Below are 22,318 nucleotides of genomic sequence, written 5' to 3' on the forward strand. Positions count from 1 at the left end.
TTCAGCCAGGTCACGATCTCGCGGTCCGGGAGTTCGAGCCCTGCGTCAGGCTCTGGGCTGATGGCTCAGAGCCTGGAGCCTGTTTCCGATTCTGTGTCTCCCTCTCTCTCTGCCCCTCCCCCGTTCATGCTCTGTCTCTCTCTGTCTTAAAAATAAATAAACGTTTAAAAAAAAAAAATAAAAATAATCCTTTTTAAAGAAGGCTCTGGGATCAATAAACCTGGATACACCGAGTTAAACTGCCTCCCAACCCCCGCCTCACCCCATTTAAACTGCAGGCCCTCTGAGAGCTTGGCATATTTTCAAGGAGGTAAGAGTACTTAGCATTGCCCAACCTTTTTTGCGTACAAAGCCCATGGTTTCCCAAACACCTATTATTATCTCATTACAAAATGGCTTTCTAGACTGTTGTCTTCTGGAACATGTAGGCCACGGTTAGGCCCATCAAGCCTTCTTGGTCTCATTTTCAGGGAGGATAGAAGGTGGTGGGGTTTTATGCTTCCTGGAAAAGTTGTGTGTGTGTGTGTGTGTGTGTGTGTGTGTGTGTGTGTGTCAGACCGAAGCTAGTAATTATTAATTTTTCTATCTAAGCCGTTGCTGTCTAACAGGCAGGGGGACCAGGAATGACTCTGGCGGCTGCCACAGGGACTGTGGTTAAGTACCCATTTAACTGGGGCATAGGTAGGTGTTGACAAGCACATTCGGAGACTGGACACAGATGGGGACACAGAACAGGTGCTCTGGGGATGAGCACACATCACAGGGAGGACGGAGGCAGCAGGAAGACGAGGAAGAGGAGGAGGAGGAGGAGATTAAGACTGGCCCAAGGCTGCTGACAGGCTCCACGCCTCTGATCCGGGACACCCCACCCGATCTGGTGGCCGTCTGCTAGCAGGTGACAGGCAGGAGCTACCTCACGGACAACTGGGGTCACAGGAGAAAGGCAGCAGCTAGGACTTGTAACGTCAGGGCCCCTTCCCCGTTGTCTCTGGGTCTCCGGGAGCTAAAGTCCACCCCACGCACATACCTGGTTCCCCCCTGCATTGTGGCACTCGTAAACTCCGACGACACCATCAGCAAAATGTCCCAAAGTGTCCAGGCAGTTGGTTCCCTGCTGCAAGGCCCCAAAAGCTATATCCTGGTGGTCGGGAACCCTGGAAAGCAACGGGAGAATCGTCTGCTTAATTCCGCGGGAGCCCCCAGCTCCCGCCATCCACTTCCTCTGCTTGGTGACTTTATCTCAGGCAGCAGGAACCACGCGAGGAAGGCCTCCACTAGGCCCCGTGCCCCTCCCCCACTGGCGGGCGGTGTCAGCGAGGCAGCGTTTCGCCCACGTCCTGGATTTCTAAGCCCGGCTGAAGATCACGTTGGAGGACGAGTCTTTGTATTCCACGTCAGGGAAACGTTTCTGGAAAGGAAAAGCTCCTGTGTTCTTCGGTGTTGGTCCGTTGGGAGTTCTTTAGGAAAGCAATGAATGAGGGGCGCCTGGGTGGCTCCGTGGGTTGAGTGTCGGACTTCGGCTCAGCTGACGGTCTCGCAAGTTCGTGAGTTAGAGCCCCACCCTGGGCTCGTTGCTCTGGGCCCAGAGCCTGCTTCGGAGCCTCTGTCCCCCTCTCTCTGCCCCTCCCCCGCCTCGTGCTCTCAAAAATAAACCTTAAAAAAAAAATTAAAAAAAAAAAGATATGTATTTAAAAATAAAAAAACAGTAAAAGAAAAGCAGTGAGCGTGGTCACGTGCCGCTTGAACTTCCCAGAAAACTTAGGATCTGACCTTCGCCCGGAAGAGGGGAGAACCTGAGTGGCTTTGTCGGGCGGCCTTGCCACAAACAGACCCAGGTCATGGTGGGGGGGGGGGATGACGCGCCTTGGGATTCGACCTGCATCTGCACCCGGCCTGGGCCCTGCACCAGCTGCGTCGTCTCTCAGACCTCCTGCTCTCTCCACACCTCACCCCCCTCTTCTGCACAGCACCCGAGGAACAGTTCAGCTGCAAGTTATCATGTAAAAATACTGCCTCGTAAGTCAGGCTCTTGGGAAGCACTCGGTAAGTGGCAGTGATTACCACGGCCACAACACAAGTACGAAGTTGGTGTCTCTCTTGCCTGGCGCAGGGCGGGGTCGGGGGCAGCGGAGTCACCTGCCGGCACGGTGCGCGATGCTTCGGACACGGTCCAGTGGCACCTCGGGGTGAAACCGCATTTGATGTCGCTCTTGCCTGGCATCATTACCCACTAAGACCCAGGCCAGCAAATACGAGGTGGGTGCCATTGGGGGGCTACGATCTGCTGCTGGGAGGCCCCGCATGAGCTGAGAGAGAGAGAGAGACGACGACCGGGGGGCTCCCGCTGGTGACCGACACCGTTCCCAATCCCCAGCGAAAGCCATCCTTCACAGAGGGGGCCGGGGGGAGGACACCGTCCCGCTCTGCCCGCTCTTCCGGCTGGGGGTGGGCGGGGGGAGGGGGGCAGGACATCGTACGTTGCTTTAAAAGCCGAGGCAACGGTTCCAGGGAGGGATGTGCGCGAGTAGCCGCGATGAGGGCCAGCCGCATCATCTAACCCTCCAACGCGTCTCTGTGACAAGGGCTCTGGAGGAGCCGTTAGTGCAAAAGATCACGGTGGGGGCTGTCGCGTTCCCGGTCCCCGGGCTGGGAGACACGGGACTCGCGGTGGAACGCTCTGGGCATATTCAGAATAAGGGATGTGCCGCATTAAAGCCAAGAGCTGTCTGGCAACCCCTTTACGAAGATGAAGCGGAGATGGATCCCGAAGGCCGGAGGCCCGCGCGCCCGCCGATGAGGGTATCAGTGCTCCCTCGGGACGCGGGGCTCACATTAATTTACAACGAGACGCCGGGTGTGGACAGAAGGCGCGGAAGAGTGCTTCTGATGAGCTCTCCTGGAGGGAAGCAGGGCGCCGGCGTCATGACCCCCATTTTACGTGGGGTAGAGACCAGCCTGGAGGAGGGAGGCGCCGTGGGTGGGGTCCCGGTCCCCGCGCCCCTGCTGGGTGCCACCATCGGCGGTTGCACAGGAGGGGGCGGTGGTGCCCGGGCAGCAGGGGCCAAACGGCAAGCGGCAGAGTGGAGGTATTCTTGGATCTGCGCCCGGGTCGGTGCTGGGTCTCAGCTCCCGACTCTCGCCAACTGGGGCGAGACACGCGAGGACGGGGAGGCCCGGGGCGCCAGAACCGGGAGGCTGCACGGAGGCAGCCGGGCAGGGTGGGCACAGCGCACACACCTGGGGGGGGGGGCGGGCGCTGCTCCTCGGGCCGCTTACACGGCCGGTTAGAGCACAGTCCTCGGCCGCTTGGCCCCTGCCCCCCTTGCCAACGGGGAAGGAGTTAGATGAGGGGACACCTGGGACTGTCTCCACCTCTCCAGAGAAGGGCAAGGGAACGCGCGGCAGGAGGCCGCCATTCAGGGAGCACATTCTCAGGGCCGCTTGGCGACAGCTGCGGGGGAAGGACACGCAGCTCTCACTGGGGGGGGGGGAGGGGGTCCAGCTCCTGGCCTCCTGTCCGAGGTGCAATCTTCACTTCCTCACCTTCCGAGGCCTTGCCGCCTCTCCGATACTTGCTGCTCCTAAGCCCCGGCGAAGTGAGACCCCCCGCCCCCCGCAGGTCCCCCCGGGGGGCTTACCTTAATTCTGGGTAGACGTTTTCGAGGTACCATTTGAAAGGCTTGCAGCTAAGCTTCTTCCTAAGCTCCAGTCGGCTCTGAATACTGGAGAAGAGGGAAACAAGATTCCTTTACCAATCTGAAGAACTGACCGGCTCCCTCCATCAGATCTGCTCCTGAGAACGGCACTGAGGCGGCAGTGGACCTTGGACCCCGCACGCTCCTGTCCCCATGACCCCGGGCACCTCCCGCACCCCGCCTGCCCGAGGCCCTCGCCCGGTCCCGAGCAGAGGCCCCTGCTTCGACCCCCGGGCGCCTGTTCTCGACTCTGGAGGCGGTGTGGTTTTTGGGGTGCGGGCTGACCACGGGGCTCCCCCCACCCCCAAGGATCCCGAGCAAAGCAGCACGAGAGGGTGCAAGTTACACTTACTTTCCATAAGGGACATTTCTGGCAGAAGGCACTGCTGCGTAATAGAAGTTTTTGTATTCGTCCATCCAGACCTCTGCTGCCCGGCGGGTGTTACTAGAAACCAAACAAATCTCCTTGAGCTGTGATCTGCTTCCTTTCCATCAGCGTCACGCTGTGTGTGCTCGTCCGCTCGGAGTGCCACTCAGGAAGGTCCTCCGACGCCGGCCGGCAGCTTGGGCAGCGGCGTAGAGAGCGGGCTGTCCCCGCTCAGCACCCAGGCCCGTGTCTGCGGGTAGCTGGCATTCAGTGGGTGCTTACTGAACAAACAGAGCTCGCTTTCTCGGGTTGCGCGAAAACGGATTGTCAAAGAGCAAAAGTCGGAGTCAGAAATGCAGCACAGGCAGGGACTGGGAAGAAGAGACTGGGGCTGTACCATCGGGAAGGACAAAGCGTCACGGCAACAACCCGTGCGAATGTGTGCGCAGAAGGAAGCACCCGGGAGGACAGCCGAGAACCCCTCGGCCTCCACGGCCCTTCTCATCACGGCTCTCACCCTACCAGACGGCCCCGGGCAAAAGTTAAAAATAGATAAGAATTCCTATTAAAAAAGACTTTTTTTTGCCTGCAGACCTGAGCTGACAGAGTGTCCTGTTTGGACAAGGAGTCGTCACATGAAGGGGACAGCAGCTTTACGCCCCACACGTGGGGCTCTAATCAGCTACCCCGTGCTTTTCTAGAAGGCAGGAAAACCACATGCTTCGGTCTCAAAACCATGATGCATGATCAATAAGGCCTCTGGAACAAGCTACTTTTGCACACATGGCCTGCGTTAAAGGATTCACGCGCACAGACGTCCACATCTGACCCTGCCGGCATTCTTTGCAAAGCATGTATAGAGCAGCATTCATACAGGGGGCCTCTCTGCTCCCAAGTCCTGGACTCGGTACCAAAGTAGACTCACCACTCCTTAAGAATCCGTACAGAACACATTATGTTCTTCCACAATAAATTATTAGGGAGGCAGCGTTCACCTTCGAAAAGAATTCCTTTTCTCTACCTTCGAAAAGAATTCCTTTTCTCTACCTTCGAAAAGAATTCCTTTTCTCTACCTTCGAAAAGAATTCCTTTTCTCTACCAAAAAGGTCTCTTTTTAAGTAGGGAGGCTTTCAAATGATGTGAGCTACAATTATGAAGATAATTTCTATTCGGGGCATATATCTTTCACCTAAAGTGATGCAGAGCCCCTTTTTCTCTTCCTGAGATAGAAGATGAACTGTTCCAAGTGCCATCTACTAGACAGACAAGACAATACGAAATAACATGGCTGTCCTCTGACCTGGCAAGTTCCCGCTTCTACAACCTACCTCGTGGAAATTTATCGGCTAGGAAGGAAAACACACATGTGAAAATACGCTCACTTCAGCATTGTTTATAATGGCGAAGAAAATTAGAAACCATACGACCATCGACAGGGAAGTGATCAAATAAATGGACTTCTCTGCAGCCACTGAAAATACTGGTGTGCGTCTTACATGCTGCCGTGGAATGACGCCCTTGACTGGCTGTTGGGTGAAGAGAAAACAGGCTAGGGAACAGCACGCGATAGATATGTGCGTGCAGGGAAGGGAGGGGGAGGGGAGGGGGCTGGAGAGAAGGACCTACCACATTAGAAGACTACCATCTTTGTTAATGAAATTGGCGATACTGTTTATTTTCGCTCTGTAAGAAAGACGTTCAACAACGAGCATTTAAAGATCTGAAGTGCCCGGGATGCGGGATCGTAAGTATTATTTCTCAGAAGAGCCATTAAATATGCTTACTGGGATTCGGAGTCTTACCAAGTGGCCCATGCCTCAACTTAACACCCAATCTCCAACAGGCTGTGTGACGTCAGTCCTCTGGGACCGGGATTGCTCATCAGTTGGATGAAACGGTTAGATTCAAGCATCTCCTAGGTCCCTTTCAGCCCCGAACGCTTCCAAGGTTTTCTGAATTCCAATCACACAGTGGTTTTGAATCACCTAAGTCATTAACCCATTTCGCAATCCCTAAACGCAAGGCAACATCCTTCTGTCTGCTGAATAGAGAAAGATCCATAGGTAAGACTCAACCAATAAGCTTCACGTGCTTACTCCGCCCCAGTTTCCATTCATTCATTCAAATATTTATTCAGTACCTACTATACGCCAGTCTTCTTGGTGCTATGGATACAGCGGCACCCAGAAGGGTCCACTTTGATTTATCCAGGTTTTCCTTGCCTTTGCTTCCTCTCTGCCCACCCCTACGCTCAGCGCAGACAGGGTAGCTCTCTCAGAAAGCAGGCAACAAAAGAAGGTGTGAGTCACACGGGCCAGTTCTACTGCACGGTGGGAATAACAGAAAACAGTCCGGTAAGAAAGTAAGTTTACACCGCTGGGTTTCCTGTATTTCATTTCAATCGCATTGGTGAAGTCTCGCCATTAACTCGAAACCTAAAACCCAATACCCGTCTCTAAGGGATGTGCCCCACCACCCAGCTGCTCTTCTGACTGGGGCCATCTCTGGCCTCCGGGTAAATTCTAATTCACACATACACTCCAGCACGCACACAACACCCTACAGTCTCTTGAGGGGCCTGCAGGAAGCAAACTGGACACGTCGCGACGTCGCCCAACTGGCCCACTCTCAACTGGTCTTGAGGGATGTGGCCGCCACATCCAGAGACACGAAGCAAGGATTTGCAGGTGGGTCACAGCCTTACCCTTTCTAAAGTGCCAGTGCCCACATGTGCACACGGGAGGGGTAAAACAAGGCAGGATCCCACTGGGGCTGCTTGCTCCATTCATTCACTCACTCATTCATTCATTCCTCCCTCACTCACTCACTCGCTGACAAACTAACCTACATAAATGAGATCATCCTCTGCGTGTCGTTCTACCGCCTCTTTTAGCATCTAGATAAAAAGATCGGTATGTGGTAAGGCCGTGGAGTCCGGAGCCCGGCTCCCCGAGTGGCAACCTGGCTCAAGTGCTTTCCGGTTGTGTGAACTTGGCCGGAGGGATGACGCTTCCGCCGCCTCAGCTTCCCTTATCTCTGAAGCGGGGACCAATCAGAGTACTTCGTTCATAAGGTTTTAGGAGAATGACGTAAGCTAATGTTGGTAAAGTACTGAGAAACAGCCCGACGCACACCAATCGCCACATACGTGTTAGCTCTTGTCGTGAAGTCCCAATTGTTAATGGTGAAATACTTACACACTTGATGCCGCATATCAGAGGAAACCAGAAAACGCGGAACTGGAAAGGGACCTCAGAAACCATCTAATTCGGCCCCCTCATCTTTTAGATGAGTCAGCTGAGGCAGAGGGCCGCGGAGATGCGCCGCAGGCCAGCAGATCTCTGGGGGCCTGGGTCAGTCTTTTGTCTGGGCCTCTGGTGCACAGACTTCTCGGGGGCCATAAGTTACGGCGAAGAAGTTTCCCTTCTAAACAGCTTAAAAACGACACTGCGTAAAGCAATGTTCTGTGTATGTTAACAAATACCTTGTGCTGGTAGCGACCAAGGGCTTTAATATGTCCACACGAGAGGCTTTTGGGAGGAATCTCATGTTGTCCCCGGGAAAGAACAAACCCCTCACTGTTTATTTCGTGGAGCTCGCTGTAGAAGAAATACTTCCGTTTCTGGTAAAGAGCAGAAATGACGTCAGATGGCATTCGGGAAAGGACGTACTGTTGAAAGAGGGTAATCTGGCCGGAAGTTTTATTTGATACTTGGCCTCGCTGGAGGCTCCCAGAACTCAGACCCTCCGTGCTGACATTTTCACTTCTGCTGAAATAATTTTCACTTCCGGGTAATAATAACGTGTGTGGTGTGCAACCTGCACTTGGAACCTAAGCTGTAAAACAGTGGACCAGAGAGAGGCTGTTTGTTCTCCCGGGCTCACTTCTGCTCTCTCTCCAGCTCTCCGGGTTCGGTGGGGGCACCGGGTTGGCAAAGCTGACCGCAGGCCTGGGGCTCGCTCATAATTCCCGGCCGCCGGTCTCCGGCCACAGCCAGGCCACCGTAATCGCTGCCTGTTGGCGCTCCGCTGTCACAGCCACAGCCCCGTCCGCGCCACCTTCTCTCTGCCTGGGCCCCCGCCCCTGCCATCGGTTCCTCCTGATGTCACCTCCTCACCACCCTCTGCCCAGAGGCCATGAACACCTCGCTAAAGCTTAAAACAGAGAAGTCAGATACCTGCTCAAAAGTCAGGTGCCTACGGTAACTCCCCCCCTCCGGCATCCAAACATCATCCCGAGTTTCCCCCCACCTACAGGGTGCTTGGCTGGGGCTGGTCGAGCTCTCCCACCCTGTCTACTGTCCCCTTATTCCCTAGGCTCCGGGCCCACCTGGTGGCAGACACCGATCTCAGCGCCGAGGACCTGCTCGTCCTGCAGGGAGCGCCGTCCCCCAGGAGCCCAGAGCCCCTCCCTCCCACCTCTGGGTCTGAAACGAGGGCGCAGAGGGTCCCTCTGTGTCCAGTCCGCTCCCGCTCAGCCATGTGACCACCGGTGATCCTTCTCTGATCCTTCTCGCGGCATTTATCAGTGGCTGCCGTCTTACTTAGCTATTCAGATGTGGGGCTGACCGCTCCCAGCTCCCTGGGGCCAGGCTGGCCACGGGCCTGTGTGCCGTTTTATCTTTAGCATCTGGAAGACTTCCCCAGAAGACACCCGTAGGCCCACGATGGGTAATTGGCCTGTCTTCTTCAGAAAACTCTTGATTTGGTATCTTCACATTTGCGAAGATATTTCTGTCATCTACCATAAATCATTTCCATACGCCGCGTCTTTTTGGCGTGAATTTAGTATGGCCTGACTTTCGTGTTGTTCACATACGGTGCCCTGAATGGTAACATATCAAGTTCCTCTTGTTCACAATAACGTTTTCTCACATATTCTGCCAGCGGGGGGGTGGGGGGGGGTGTCCAGTTGTCTGAGCTTTCACACGTGTACAGACTGGTGTCATTACTACCACATCAGGATGCAGGAAGGCACGGTCACCCCGGACACCCCTCAGGCTGCCCCCCTGTACTCACGCCTCCGCCCCACCCCTGTCTGCTCCCTGTCACCGTAGCTGTGTCCTTCTGACACCGTCCTAGAAACGGGATTAAACACCATGCCACTTGTCACTCAGCAGAGTGAGTGGCACCCGTGCTGCTGTGGGCACAGTCGGTCCCCGTCCTTGCTGAGTGGCACCCCAGGGAAGGACACCTGCTTCCATACAGCCCGAGGTTAAGTCCCGTGGCCACCGGTGTTCCCGTCCCCGCTCAGCCCCTCATAGCCACTCACCGGGCGAAGACGGTGCCGCTGCCACCCGGGAAGGTGTAGGGGTGCTGCTTCCGGAACACGTGTCCCACGCGGCTGCAGGGGACGATCTCCAGGCTGCCGCCGCACTGCCACACGCGGAACGAGATCTCTGAGGCGACGAATGAGACAGGGTGACTGACGGAGCCCTGGACTGTTCTTAGCAGCAGCTACCCCAGACAGGGCACAGACATCCACCCGCCAGTAGCCCATCAAAGGGCTCTCGTGCCCTCGTCTCCTGAAGGAGATGTGAACAGGGAGCCTGCCTCCTTCCAGAACCTGTCCTGAACATTCTACGGTGGGGACACTGGACACACCCAGTAGCTCCTGGCTCCATAGCACAATCAGGAAAGTATGTGCAGGCAGGTCAGCCTGACTGTAGCGAATACAAGTTGCGTGCCTTAAATATACACAACGTTAAATCGTCAACGGCACCTCAATAAAGTTGAAGAGAAAAAAAAAAAAGATGGAACGAAAGTTCGTACTGCGGTTCACCAAGAGGGTGTCTCCACAGCGGTGTTTTTTTACAGAAATGGGAAGTGGTGTAGACAAAAAGAAGAAGGTCAAACAAACTCCCTACCCTGGGACATTTACTAGCTTAGATTTGAGCACAGATCCAAATTATGGAGTCAGCTAGATCTGTGTTACCAAATCCCATGTTTGCATTCAAGAATTCAGTTCCAAATTAAAAACAAAACAAAACAAACAAACAAAAAAAACAACAAAAGAGCACGCAGAAACGTTTTTCAGATTCAGACGAGACACCTGCAGACAAGTGCGATTCTCTGGTCTATTTTGAACATGGAGGGACTCCAGGCACAAGACCTCGCGTATCCGTGCGGCATCACAGGTATTAACTGATGAAATGCTTGCCCTGAATTCTTCACCAGCGGGTTCGTGATCAGGGGCTATTACGTTCGCACTTGCTTTGTATCGACACCCTTAGAAAAGGCACCAGGAAGGTGTATAAACATCCATGAATTAAAAAGCATGAAACACCCACAATGGAGCTTCGATGTCAGATGTAACCGGCCACCGTATAGGCCAACTTCCTCGACAACTTATTTTCAGGGCACTGACCACAAGTAAGCAGCTGGACTTTCTCTCTTCAGGAGAAAACGACCCTCCCCTTAAATTCCAAAATTTACGCTTATCCAGAACTGTGCATTATTAGCAGGCTGCAAGTCACCTGGAAAGTTCACAGGTGCCTTTGGACTGTGGTAATGACCAAAGATGCCCGAGTAACACAGAACCCTCAGAGCTGGCCATGGACTTCATTGGTCAGTAACCAATGGTTCACCTGCTTCGACACAGAATCTACCTGCAGGAGTAATGAGATGCTCAGGCCAACTTCAACATACACACTGCCCTGAGCGTCTGTACTGGGGAAAAGCTCGGCGCGTGGCTGGCTTCTGGAACAGCCCGGCACCCTCTGACCAGGCACCTGTCCTCCTCACCAACCATCTCAGTGACCGCAACAGTCTTCATGGTTTGTATAAAAAGGGCACTTCCTCGACATCACTTCACACCCGTAAGAACACGGTGAGGAAGCGAGATAGAATGCACAGAATTAGCAGTCACTGCTGGAAGTATAAAAGGGTCGGAAATAAGGTGGGATTAGGGCACACCACAAGCGAGCTGCTGGATAAATCCTCCAGGCAGAGCCCTGTCCGTGGCAGTAGGCGCCCAGACCGCACCGCTGAAGGCACGTAACACCCCCTCGGTCACGACGGGAGTTCCTAGGACTGGATCTAGCAAACTCAAGTAGGAAACCCCTCGTTGGCTCGAGAGGAGTGATCCATGCAGCTGCCGTGGGCCTCTCATAACCAATTCCCTCGCAGCCTTGAAAAATGTAGGGTCATGACCAACCCAAGTCTCTGCCGTGACGGGTTTAAGCTTTGAATAAGAAGTTCTCTGCGTTTCAGGAGAATAAAAATTTAAATATACGCTCGCCTAACTGGAACATTCGATCTGGGGGCTAGGAAGGCCCTGTGGCTTCCGTGGAGGGCGTGTGTTAAACCAGGAAGGGATCCATTCAGAGACCTGGCGGGAGATTTGGAAGGCCACACAGAAGTACGATTACGTTCAACTCTGATTGCACTTGAACTTGGGGACGCTACAACTTGGGAACGATTACGCAGGATAACTTGGTGGCTTTTGGATCAGGCCACTTGTTTGCTTCTCGGCTCTGCTAACAACCAGCCGTGAGGTCTCGGGCAGGACCTTGGTCCTTCAAGAAAGCATGAAACGAGACGCACAGCGCTGGCGAAAATCTCTAGGTTGCGCACCCGAAACTAACGAAACCGTGGCGCCGTGCCTAACTACACCTCAACCGAAAAAAAAAGAAAGCAAGCACAAAATGAGATGATGCACCGGAAGCAGTCAGCATCTGGCTAATGCTGTGGGGACACGGCACAGAGGACAAATCACGTGTCCAAGGAGCCTAACGCCTACGTCTCACAGGGGCCGGGGACCAGGTTCTCCGTCTTTCTTTTTCATTGCTTACGTTAGACTTACGTTGCCAGCTAGGAAAAGCGGAAGGTGCAGTGGTTTTGGGGGGGGGGTGCACCTCGAGGTGGCCTTGGGTGTTACTCGGAGCACCCCACCTCTCCCGACACACGTCCACACCCACCCGGCGCTCAGAAAAGAAGTCAGAGAGGTGTCAAACAGACTCAGACTGGGGACTTCTCTTGCTGAAGCCCTACGCCTGTTCACCCTCCAGAGCCAGTGGGAGACTCCTCGAGAGCGGCTTTACGGAGCCGGGCAAGGGAAGGGACGATGCCAGACGGCACCCACGCAGGGACTGTTCCAGCCCCTTCCTCTCTGTCCGGTCCCACCCCCACCGAGGCCCCTCAAGCCCTTCCGCGGGACGTCACACATGGCACAGCTACATAAATAGAAAAACCAAACCAACAAAAACTCCAGGGCATTTAAGAAAACGGCCTCCCCTCCCTCAGGTCTCTGGTGACATGTCCCCTTTGGTATTTATATCGACACTCTTCTGTGACACAAAGGCTGGCTGCCACATCATTGGCCTAATCCATGCTTTCAGCTGACAGCACACCTTTTGAAAACCACAGTCACCCAAGTGATGCCCTGTCCTACTGGGTGGTCCCGGCTGGCCAGATTTCCACGAAGCCATCAGGAGATGTCTGGGGACCGAGGGTGACGCGGAATTCTCTTCAGAAGGTTAATCATTTTTCTGAAGCCTTTCGTGCTCAAACGACTTTCATACAAGTCCCCCCTACCTGTCACCGTGTCATTAAAAAAACAACCAAAAGGAGTTTGACTCATGGTCCTTTGTCCCAGTGTTGTTACTGAGCCCAAAGAAGCTTTCAACATCAAACCGAGGCAGACAAATCTCCACAGAGGAGACGCTATCACTAACTTTAACATCATAAAGTCAGAGAAATAAAACAGGCGCGGCGAGCTTTTTTCTTCTAAACTAACAAAAAATGTCAAAGTTTCTGTTACGGGTAAAAACTCCTAAAACTGACGGTGACATCATTTGTCCTCTCCTTTGTCCCTGCCCTGCTTTCTCCCAGGGTTTGCCCACCCAAGGGCGGATGGTACCGAACAGCGTCAATAGCTGAGGAGAATCAGTTCAGGACCCCCAGCAAAAAACGACGATGACAACGACAAAAAACAAAACCAACCAAGCAAAAATCAAACAAAACAAGAAATCTTTTCATCTCGATGCAGTAAGTATGGTGCAGGTACTAACCCAGACCAGAGTCTATAAAATTTCATTGTATAGAATTGGGCGCCTGGGTGGCTCAGTCGGTTCAGCGTCCGACTTCGGCTCAGGTCATGATCTCGCGGTTTGTGAGTTCGAGCCCCGCGTCGGGCTCTGTGCTGACAGCTCAGAGCCTGGCGCCTGCCTCGGATTCTGTGTCTCCCTCTCTCTCTGCCCCTCCCCTGCTCAAACTCTGTCCTCTCTGTCTCTCCAAAATAAACGTTAAAAAATAAAATAAAATTTCACCGTCCCTAAACCTGAGGAAAAACGATTAGCACGGGTTAGTAAAAACAAACAAACAAAAAAATCAAACTAAATGAGAACCGTTCACAAAGTAGTCAAGGAGGGATTAAATGCCAAGGCCTCTTCACGCCGTCTGATTTCCGGGACTACGGTCAACCCCACGAGGCTGGCCCGGACTCACTTTCCACTCTACACGGCTGAAAGCAAATCCTATAGCCTGAAGCCCTTCCCCGTGTTTGTTAAGCTCGCTTTCCAAACCCTCGGGTCCACACGACATTGAAAAGTTTGCATTTTCCTTCAAAGACAGTGTCTGTCTTCTAGCATCCCTCATTCTAACTTAGGGCGACGGATTCTAACGGCCAACCCAAGACACCTTGAAGAGAGAAAGGTAGGTTATCGATACTTATTCGGGGACGGACGGGGTCTGATGAACGGTGACTAACGTCTTTATAGCTGGTTGCCAACTGGCCGCCTGTATACCACAAGCTCTTGCCTAACAGCCTCTTCCGAGCTTCCGCTTTTCAGTCGGGCGCCCTTGCTGGGCGGAAGGCCACGGCTTCACCAGGCTTGGAGAGCCAAGACGCAGGCTCACACGTACCCAGGTTCTCTCCTCCCCACACGTCCATCATCATGTCGTACTTCCCCAGCTCTTCAAAATAGAGCTTGTCCATCACGAACAGCCCTCCAGCAATCATAGGGGTTCTGAAAAGGCAGAGAGGGTGGAAGGGAAGAGAGGGAGAGGTCAAAGGTCAAGGACAGCGCTCCTGCATTCTACTGCCAAGGTCAGGTCTATAAGGTGAGCTTAAAAACGAAGCCACAGCCACCGTTCCCCAGTCGGGGCTTAGGATGCTGTCGCTGTTTTTCCGCTGCTGACTTCAAATGCTTCCCGCCTGCCCTGCTCAGACGCTCCCACAGCGCAAGGGGCCGGACCCGGTCCCCTACGAGACAGTGACCACTGAAGCCGGGGGCACTCACTGACAGGTGGCCTTTCCGTGCCTCCGTTTCCTTAGAAGATTACGAAGAACGATACGTATAAGCTCTCAGGAGATTCTGCAAGCGACCCAATAATATCAGCTGCCCTTATCCTGGAGCTGGTTCCTCACGTTAGATGCGACCCATCACCTCTGTGTCTCCCGGTGAGCCTGAGAGGCAGTTAACTGAGCCCCTACTTCCTTCCCAGTAGATGCCCTGAGAACTCAATGTCAAGTGCCGGCAGGAAGAGGAAGAGCTTAACTGAGTGTCTAGAAAACACGGGGCCTGGGGTCTCACCTGTGAGGGGCACCCCAAAGGATGCCCGGCACTTACTTTATGGGGGCGACCGGGTTCCCCTGGCGGGATCTTCTCTGCTCGGGCGTCATGTAATCCCATTTGAATACCAAGTTCCAGTCAAAACCTGCCGGCCACAGAGAAGACACAAAACACAAGGCGCCGATAAGTACGAACTGTGCTCCTGCACCTCCGTCCCTCACGGCTTAGACGTATTTGTATTTGATGTTTGGACTGGACTCACTGAAACCACACACAGCAAAAAAAAAAAAAAAAAAAAAAAAACAAGAAAAGAGCGTGACCACGAAAGCCGCAGCAGGAGGGAGAGGGCGCCCGGGGGACCTGGGCGGGAGACCGGCAGGGAAGGCGCATGCTGGAGAGGCTCCCTCTGAACAGAAAACGCGGGTCAGGCTTTCCTAGGATGAAAATGCCTGAGGGTAACGGACCCAGGGAGAGAAGGGGGGTCCGTGTGGAGACACCCTGCACACCCGAGGGCTGTAGGGAGGCGAGAGAAAAAAGAGGGACAAAGTCAAATCTGCCACCGGGCCTCCAACGCTGTCCTGGGGCAAAAGAAGAACGCAGGGGAGGGGACAAGATGACAGGGTCCCTGGGCCTGCAACCTGGGATCCTCTCAGCGTCTCCTGGCTGCAACCAAACCGTATGGGGGGGGGGGGCAGGGGGACCACTTTTTGACGAAAATGAGCCAAATACTTCCTTTGGCTGCCAGCGCAGTGGGCAGCAAGCTGCAATTTCTGAGAAATAACGGCCGCCGTCCCAAGTCACTTCTAGAAGCCACAGGCTGCTTGGGACAGCCGAGCGCAGGCCCGGTACCTGCCCGTGGTTTCTGACGTTTGTATTGCCGTGTCTCGCCCTTACTCAGAAGGCACCCCGCACCGAGCCGTGGGTGCCCGCACACCCCACCCGCTGATGCTCCAGAGATGCACGAGGAGACCACTTCTTGGTGACAGGGGGCTCACGATACTGCGTTTCCAACGGTCTGGCCATGGGGCCTGGGCCAGCAGGTTCCGTGCAAGGCCTAGGTTCGGATCTCTCTTCGGGGTGCTCTGACGTCAAGGTCTGGCTGTCCCGCCAGCCCCCACGTCTGTAGCCTGAACAGGGCAGGGTGGGAGGTGTGAGCCGGGGGTCTCCTGGGCTAGCACGGCACGCCAGATGGCCCCTCCAGAGGCATGGGACCACAGAGGCCCCCCCGCTGGTACCGCCGAGTGCCACAGGCTAGCAAAGAAGAGGCGAGTGGCTGGGGGGGGGGGGGCAGGCGGCAGAGATGGGAGCCCAGGCAGGAAACTGAGGCAGGCCCCACACTGGCTTTCCCGAAGAGCCCAGCGCTCCCCGAGGCCTGCCTCAACCAGGGAAACGACAAACGTCCTGCCTGTGTGATCAGCAGACAACGCAGAGGCCCCAGCGGGCCAGGTGACTTTAACACCGCCCGCTGCTTGCGAATGTTCATTCTTACTTTATTAATTTGGTCCAAACAGACAAACTATGTTAGGTTTTGAGAACGTGCTAAAAGTGCCGTCCTTGATTTTTTTTCCCCCTAAAGGGCTCCCGGAGTAAACCTGGTGCCTCTTCTTCTTCCGACCCCGGCAGGAGGCCTGAGCCCCACCCTCAGAGGATCTGGGTCCCTGCACTGGCTCTCACACAGGAAGCTGCTCTGGGAGCAAGAGAGCCCATCAAATCTCAGCTCTTGCAAGTCCTCGGGGACGAAGACATTCTGAAGACCGACGCTTTCTTGGTAACTAAGGATCTGTCCCCTTTAAAGCGGCCAAACCGTCTCGCCGTTTGCGGAGAATCGTTTTTGAACTCCGTGTCTCCTGATGCGCGAATCGTTTTTGAACTCCGTGTCTCCTGATGCACGTAGAGCCCTCCCACGGCGACGGCCCCGCTGCCGATGGCTCGGGACGGGGGACCTGCCTGGCCACATCACAGACCTCGTGCCGGCGAGGCTCATCCCTTCGCTGCCCACGACACTAGCACCCCGCTTCTCAGACGGGCACGCGGAGGAGCAGAGGTCAGCTGGCAGGCGGGGCCAAAAGCCGGAGTCGCCCGGACCGCCCCGGCATTCTGTTTCCTGAGGCTGCGCCCGGTTTGAGAGTTCCGCGGTCTTCTTTTCTCCGTGCCAGGCCATCAGTGGCTCCCGTGTCTGTCTGCAATAGTCCGTCCTCGTGGCATCCACTCAAGGTGTTGGAAGACGGGCAAAGCGACCCCTAGGTTCACACAGAGCAACTGGGGTGCCGCTGGGCAGGTAGAAAAGACTTCGTGGACCGTAGGTGGGAAGGGTCAAGAGCGAAGACATTACACAGGCAGAAGGCACAGGCTCTGACGTCTCTTTCAGCTGCTTTGAGCGGTCTCAGCTGACCTCCTGGCTCTCAGCCGGGCTCCGAGAGGCGTGACCGCCAACCGGCCGAGGTTCAGAGCACAGAGCGTTTATGACCGGGCGGTGGCAGAGCCCTGTGTCACCAGCCACCCCCTGCCCCACCCCCACCCCACAGTCCCAGGGACAGAAGGACACTAGTAAGAGCCGCGTGTCACGTGACCAGTCCCTTCGAGGGGCCAGTGTGATCCCTACGCTGCCATCAGCACCATGGAGCCCTGCACGAGACCGGCGGGTCCCCAGGCAAGGCCCAGGAGCCCGCGGGGGTCCACAGACCCTTCTGGGGGTCTGCCACGTCAAAACCGTGTTTATATTTACACGAGACCTTATGTAAGTGCCTCTTTCAGGCTCACTCTTTCAAAAGCCCATGATGGAGCTTTCCAGAAGCTGTAGGACGTACGAGATCAGCACTCTGATGGACAACTGGATGTATATTTGCATCGCCTCGTGTTTTAACAAGTTCTCGGCTTGGATTTCTAACCCAGCAAATGCCGATACATGCAGCCAGGACAGTATGGTCGCACAGGGGTTCTGTGGGGCCTGTGATAATTTCTGGGAACGTGAAGAGCACGAGAAAAGTCACCAACGGGGCCCCAAGGGGGCTGGGTGTGACAGAACACATCCGGACGCTATGAGGATCAACAGGAAGCTGGTGTGGCCACTTACACTCGAGGGGACCCGAAAGTGAAGCAGGATGTGAATGGTCGGCTGGGGGGAGGGGGGGGTGTGTAGGGGGGGACCTGCAACCAAGCCACGCGAAGGGGTAAAATCAGCAGGACTTGGTGATGAGTGGGCTTGGGTGGTCAGCGGGAATTGGGGATGACCCAGGTGACCCGGGCGGCAGGGCAGGTGACCTGGATGGCTCTGCCACCAGGGAGAGGCAGGCTGTCGCTGTCAGAGGAGCTGGCGTCACAGGGGAGGCAAAGCCAGGCCCGATACTGAGCTCTGATGCTCACCGCACACGGCCTGTCAGCTCTGGTGGATCCTCATCCCAGACTCCGACCTGGGAAGGCTTAATCTTCCGATTAAAAATGACACCAGTCGTGTGTACTGAGCCACACGTGTCATAACAGCCACAGAAGGCCAACGAGATAAGAGAAGAACAGGAAACACAGGAAGTCCTCTAAGGGAAATAAGGCTATTTTTCGCTCTCTTTAGGAGATCCCACTTGTCGAGCACAGAGACACCCTTTGCTCGCGGTGCGTGCACCGGCAGCGTGAAAGCTGCCGTCACTGTCACTCGAGACGCTGAGAAGGAGCGGCGATCGGACACCACACAGACAGCAAGAGCGAGGCGGGGGGGGGACCAGGAGCCGTGCTTACCGCCTTTCAGGTCAGCGGATGCCCCCACGTACTGAAAGTTGTCCATATTGATGACGTCGATGATGGGGGACACGACCCGAGTCCTGTCCTGAAACACAAATGAACAAAAGACAGGAGTAGGTATCACAAACAGAACAAAGGATCCCACCCCACAAAAGGCAGGCATTCGTGGCAGGCAGTTTCAGTGAAACCCACCGCTTGCCATCGCTAACCACGCTGTGCTCCAGGGGACCTTGGGGCCCCCCTCCAACGCGCGCGCCCTGCCCTCAGCCGTCCTGTGGACGGGCCCTATTCTGTGCCGAGCAAGGTCGAGGGTGAGCGGGCAGAATCACTCCCTGAGAGGAGGCAGCCGTGGGCATGGGGTGCCTCAGGTGTTTGCTGCCCCGGCTGGAGTCAGGGACCGTGCCAGGGTCCCCAGCGCGCTCTTCCGTTTTCCCAAATGTCAAAACGCCGACCACGGGGCTGCTTTCATCCTGAGAGAATCTAAGCTCATATGCACTGAAACATCAGAGCTGTGAGCCACGGCCTTGGGAGTGGACTCCTGGCCGAGACACCCACACGGCAACGCTAGGGCATGAGGAGAGTTACCAAGTATTATTCCGGCAGAATGGAAGCCAAGTCGGCTAGAGAATTCCAGACTCTACGCAGGTCTTACCTGTGATTTCTATCAAACAAGAACATTTTTTCCCTTAGACGGAGGCATTTCCTTATGCCGCGGTTATTATTCTGGTAAGAGTTTGTGAACATAAGGCCTTTTAACCTTCCTGCCCTCTTTCAAACGAGATGCTTGATGCTGGGGAGAGGCGCTGCCCCACGCGGCTAGTTAACGGAAGAGGAAGTGCTGTCCTCCAGCCATTTACAGAACCCGTGTTAACCAGAGGAAAGACTTCGAAAAACAAATTGGTAACAGAATCAGCAGAGCTAAGAGCCTAATACATCAGAGGAACACGTAAAAGAACAGTATAAAGTTCTGACATCACCCAGGAGCGAGTTTACGGGACACAAAACCCCGTGCGCCGAGAAGGGAGAATCAAGTCTTCCCTTGCCTGGCTCGGTCCGGACCTGGGGATGGGCACCAAATAGCATAATTTGCTCTCCTTCTCAGTCCACTTCTTTTGTTTTGACTTCTTTTTTTTTTTTTTAAGTTTATTTTGAGAGAGAGAGAGAGAGAGAGCGTGAGCAAGAGAGGGGCAGAGCGAGAAGGAGAGAGAGAGAATCCCAAGCAGGCTCCGAACTGTCAGCGCAGAGCTCAACACGAGGCTCGAACCCACAAACCGTGAGATCGCGACACGAGCCGAAATCCAGAGTCAAACGCTCAACTGGTTGAGCCCCCCAGGCGCCCCTTGACTTCTTCTGATAGGACTGGAATTGGTGAGAGTTGCAATTTTCCACTCCTTTTGTCCTTACTTGAGGAGAGAGTATTTGAAAGAATTCTGACAGTTTGATGGCAGAAGCCTGCAGTCTCCACACACGCTAATATCTTGGCTGTGGCCTCTGCGACCAGGGAGGAGTCTGATTGTGTGAGAACGGGCCTGGAGAGGACGGGATTCCAGAGGGTTCTTCTCTCGGCTAGGTGCGTGTATAGGTGTAAGAGAGCTCAGTGAGAGGGGATGCAGCAGAAACTGCTTTGCAACCCTGGCTGTGTCTCCTGCATGAATTTTGGATGTGTTATTAAACACTTAGTTAACCCCCAGGTTCCTCATGGGGCAGACGGGGTCAATACGTAATTTATCTAACACATAGTTAGCGTTCGGTGAACAGTCCTGAATATCGTAGTATCACTAATAACTGGGACACGGAGTCAAGATCATCAATACCGTCATAACATCATCATCACTGGTAGCTTGTGGTTATTGAGTATTTCATGATTCAGTGCCCCTCAGCTACCCGTGTCACGCGTGACTCGTAAAAGGCCTCACTTGTTCGTTTCCGATTTCTCCAGTACTTCCGTTAGGTTCGCTTTATCACCCCAAAGAAACCCTTTCTCAGTACGGAGAAAAGAAAAGTCAGGAAAGCAAGCAAAAGGAAGCGAAATGACAAAAGGCCGAAGGTAATACCAGTGATGACGTTTCTAGCGACAGAGGTACACAAATTGCGCCCCGGGGCACCCTGACAGCCTCTAACGGTCAACTGTGTGCTCACGGGCACCCCGTTCCGCCACGAGCCGGCAGGCTGGGCTCGTCGGCGAGCAGCATGGCTGGAGGTGGCCAGCCTGCCCTCCCGGCCCTCTGGAGGCAGCGATGGCATCAGCCCCTCCAAGTGCACTTGCTGGACGCCGGGCGCTGTCCTCAGCGCTCGACCCCTCCTGAGCTCAGAGAGAAGGCGGACCCTCCTAAGAGGAAAGGGACCATGGGAAACTGATCAGGCTCTCGCCAGCCTCCGCCGCTCCTCGCCTCCGACTCATCAAAGTGATTTTCTCTCCAGTGATAAGATTCCTACAGTGAACGGAATACTCTTGGAGAGGTTGTGCCAGAGGCACGTTTCCCCCCCTTCCCTTTCCAGCACGCGGGAGGAGCCCAGCACGAGCCCCGGGCCTCACCTCAGCCACCCTCTCCAGGAGGGGCTCCAGCCAGTGCTCGTTGCACTCACAGTGGCTGTCCAGGAACGTCAGGACCTTGGCCTGGGCCGCATCGGCCCCCCGGACCCGTGAGCGCATCAGGCCTGCGGAAGTGATTTCAAAAGCGCATCAGAGTATCTGAGAAAAAGGCAACAGAACAGCACATACAGCATTGACATCCCCCCGCTGCCCCCCACGGCTCTGTGGCCCTCTTGCCGGGCACAGTCTAGTACAGAGTTGGGGGGCAGGATCAATCCTGCCCCGTGGTTACCAAGACAGGCTTCTGTCAGGATTTCCGTTCCTAAGTTCATTGGAGGACGAGGAAGGCTACTTTCTTAGAATGACTGCCCTCTGAGTCAGGCCCTTAAGAACCTGAAGTCTCCTTTATCAGGCAACTGAAACGTGGAACTTTTCCGACTACCTTCTTCTGACGCAGCAACAGTTTTCTCCTTAACTGGGGCAAGGGAGGTGTTACTCAGACACCTTCAGGCGCTGGTGGTACCGATTTTAATGGCGATGACGTAACGCTAAGGGTGCTGCAAATATCTTTGCCTGTCCAAGACCTACCACAGCCGAAGAACATCGGTGGCAAATCCCGGCTGACCGGGTTTCACAGAAAATTAGTTCCACGACAGGTCAAATTTCCACAGTTTATGTACTGTGGTCTGCTAATAATATGGATCTTTTACTATCACACCAAGTCTTATCACAAGTCGTATCTCTGTCACTGGATGACGCGGTCATAAATGGCTTTTGCTGTGTATGCCGGGCTTTCCGCAGTGTCCCCTGTCATGATTACCCGTGGTTGTGCATTTCACAATTTCAGGTACCTGTGGTCAACTGAGGTCTGGAAGCCAGGGGATCCTCCTTCTGACATATCATCAGAAGGTCAGCAGTAGCCTAACGTTATGTCACAAGTCTGTGTCATCCCCCTCCCTTCATCTTATCATGGGGGCATTTTATCACCTCACATCATCACAAGAAGGGTGAGGACGGAACGATATTTTGAGAGAGAGAGACCACATTCATGTAACTTTTATACAGTATAGTTATAAATGTTCTATTTTATTATTAGTTATTATGGTTTATCTCTTACTCTGCCTAATTTATAACTTACACCTTGCTGGAGATACGCACGTATAGGGAAAAAGTTTATTCAGGGTCCCTTACTATCTGTGGTTTTAGGTGTCCACTGGGGGGTCTTAGAACGTATTCCTGTGGATAAGGGGGCACAACTGTATATGAAGATGATGTGACTATTCACGACCCGTGAGGACAGCGTTTTCAAGTTCCTTTATACAGAGTAGTCAAAATGGGTTTTCAATGATTCTTCTAGATCTGCATGCTATGGGAGGGGGAAAAAAGATAAAGGCTTCTAGTTCTGGTAATTGCAAAGTCGAGAGTCTTAGCTTGTATTAGACAAGCTCTTGCTCAGAGAAGAGTTATAAACTCTGAC

The 22,318-nt window shown here is 54.3% G+C and overlaps 1 protein-coding gene across 2 annotated transcripts in view; it reads right to left on the reverse strand.

Moving 5' to 3' along the window:
* The window catches only part of GALNT2 (polypeptide N-acetylgalactosaminyltransferase 2), a 193,097-nt gene that overhangs the window by 11,651 nt on the left and 159,128 nt on the right, over positions 1–22,318 (reverse strand). The window contains exons 7-14 of one of the 2 annotated variants that reach the window (XM_047088639.1): positions 20,845–20,966; positions 18,306–18,393; positions 14,634–14,721; positions 13,927–14,030; positions 9,335–9,461; positions 4,048–4,140; positions 3,639–3,722; positions 1,028–1,154 (exon numbers count right to left, since the gene is read on the reverse strand). In XM_047088639.1, coding sequence (XP_046944595.1) covers positions 1,028–1,154; positions 3,639–3,722; positions 4,048–4,140; positions 9,335–9,461; positions 13,927–14,030; positions 14,634–14,721; positions 18,306–18,393; positions 20,845–20,966 — 833 coding nt within the window. Of the gene's footprint in view, positions 1–1,027; positions 1,155–2,477; positions 2,897–3,638; positions 3,723–4,047; positions 4,141–9,334; positions 9,462–13,926; positions 14,031–14,633; positions 14,722–18,305; positions 18,394–20,844; positions 20,967–22,318 lie in introns of those variants that run through there. The other variant, XM_047088640.1, reaches the window with a different exon arrangement.

This window comes from Lynx rufus, unplaced genomic scaffold (assembly GCF_022079265.1).
Source record: "Lynx rufus isolate CCGP_SWC_20201006 ecotype Redwood Valley unplaced genomic scaffold, mLynRuf1.p SCAF_25, whole genome shotgun sequence".
NCBI lineage: Eukaryota > Metazoa > Chordata > Mammalia > Carnivora > Felidae > Lynx > Lynx rufus.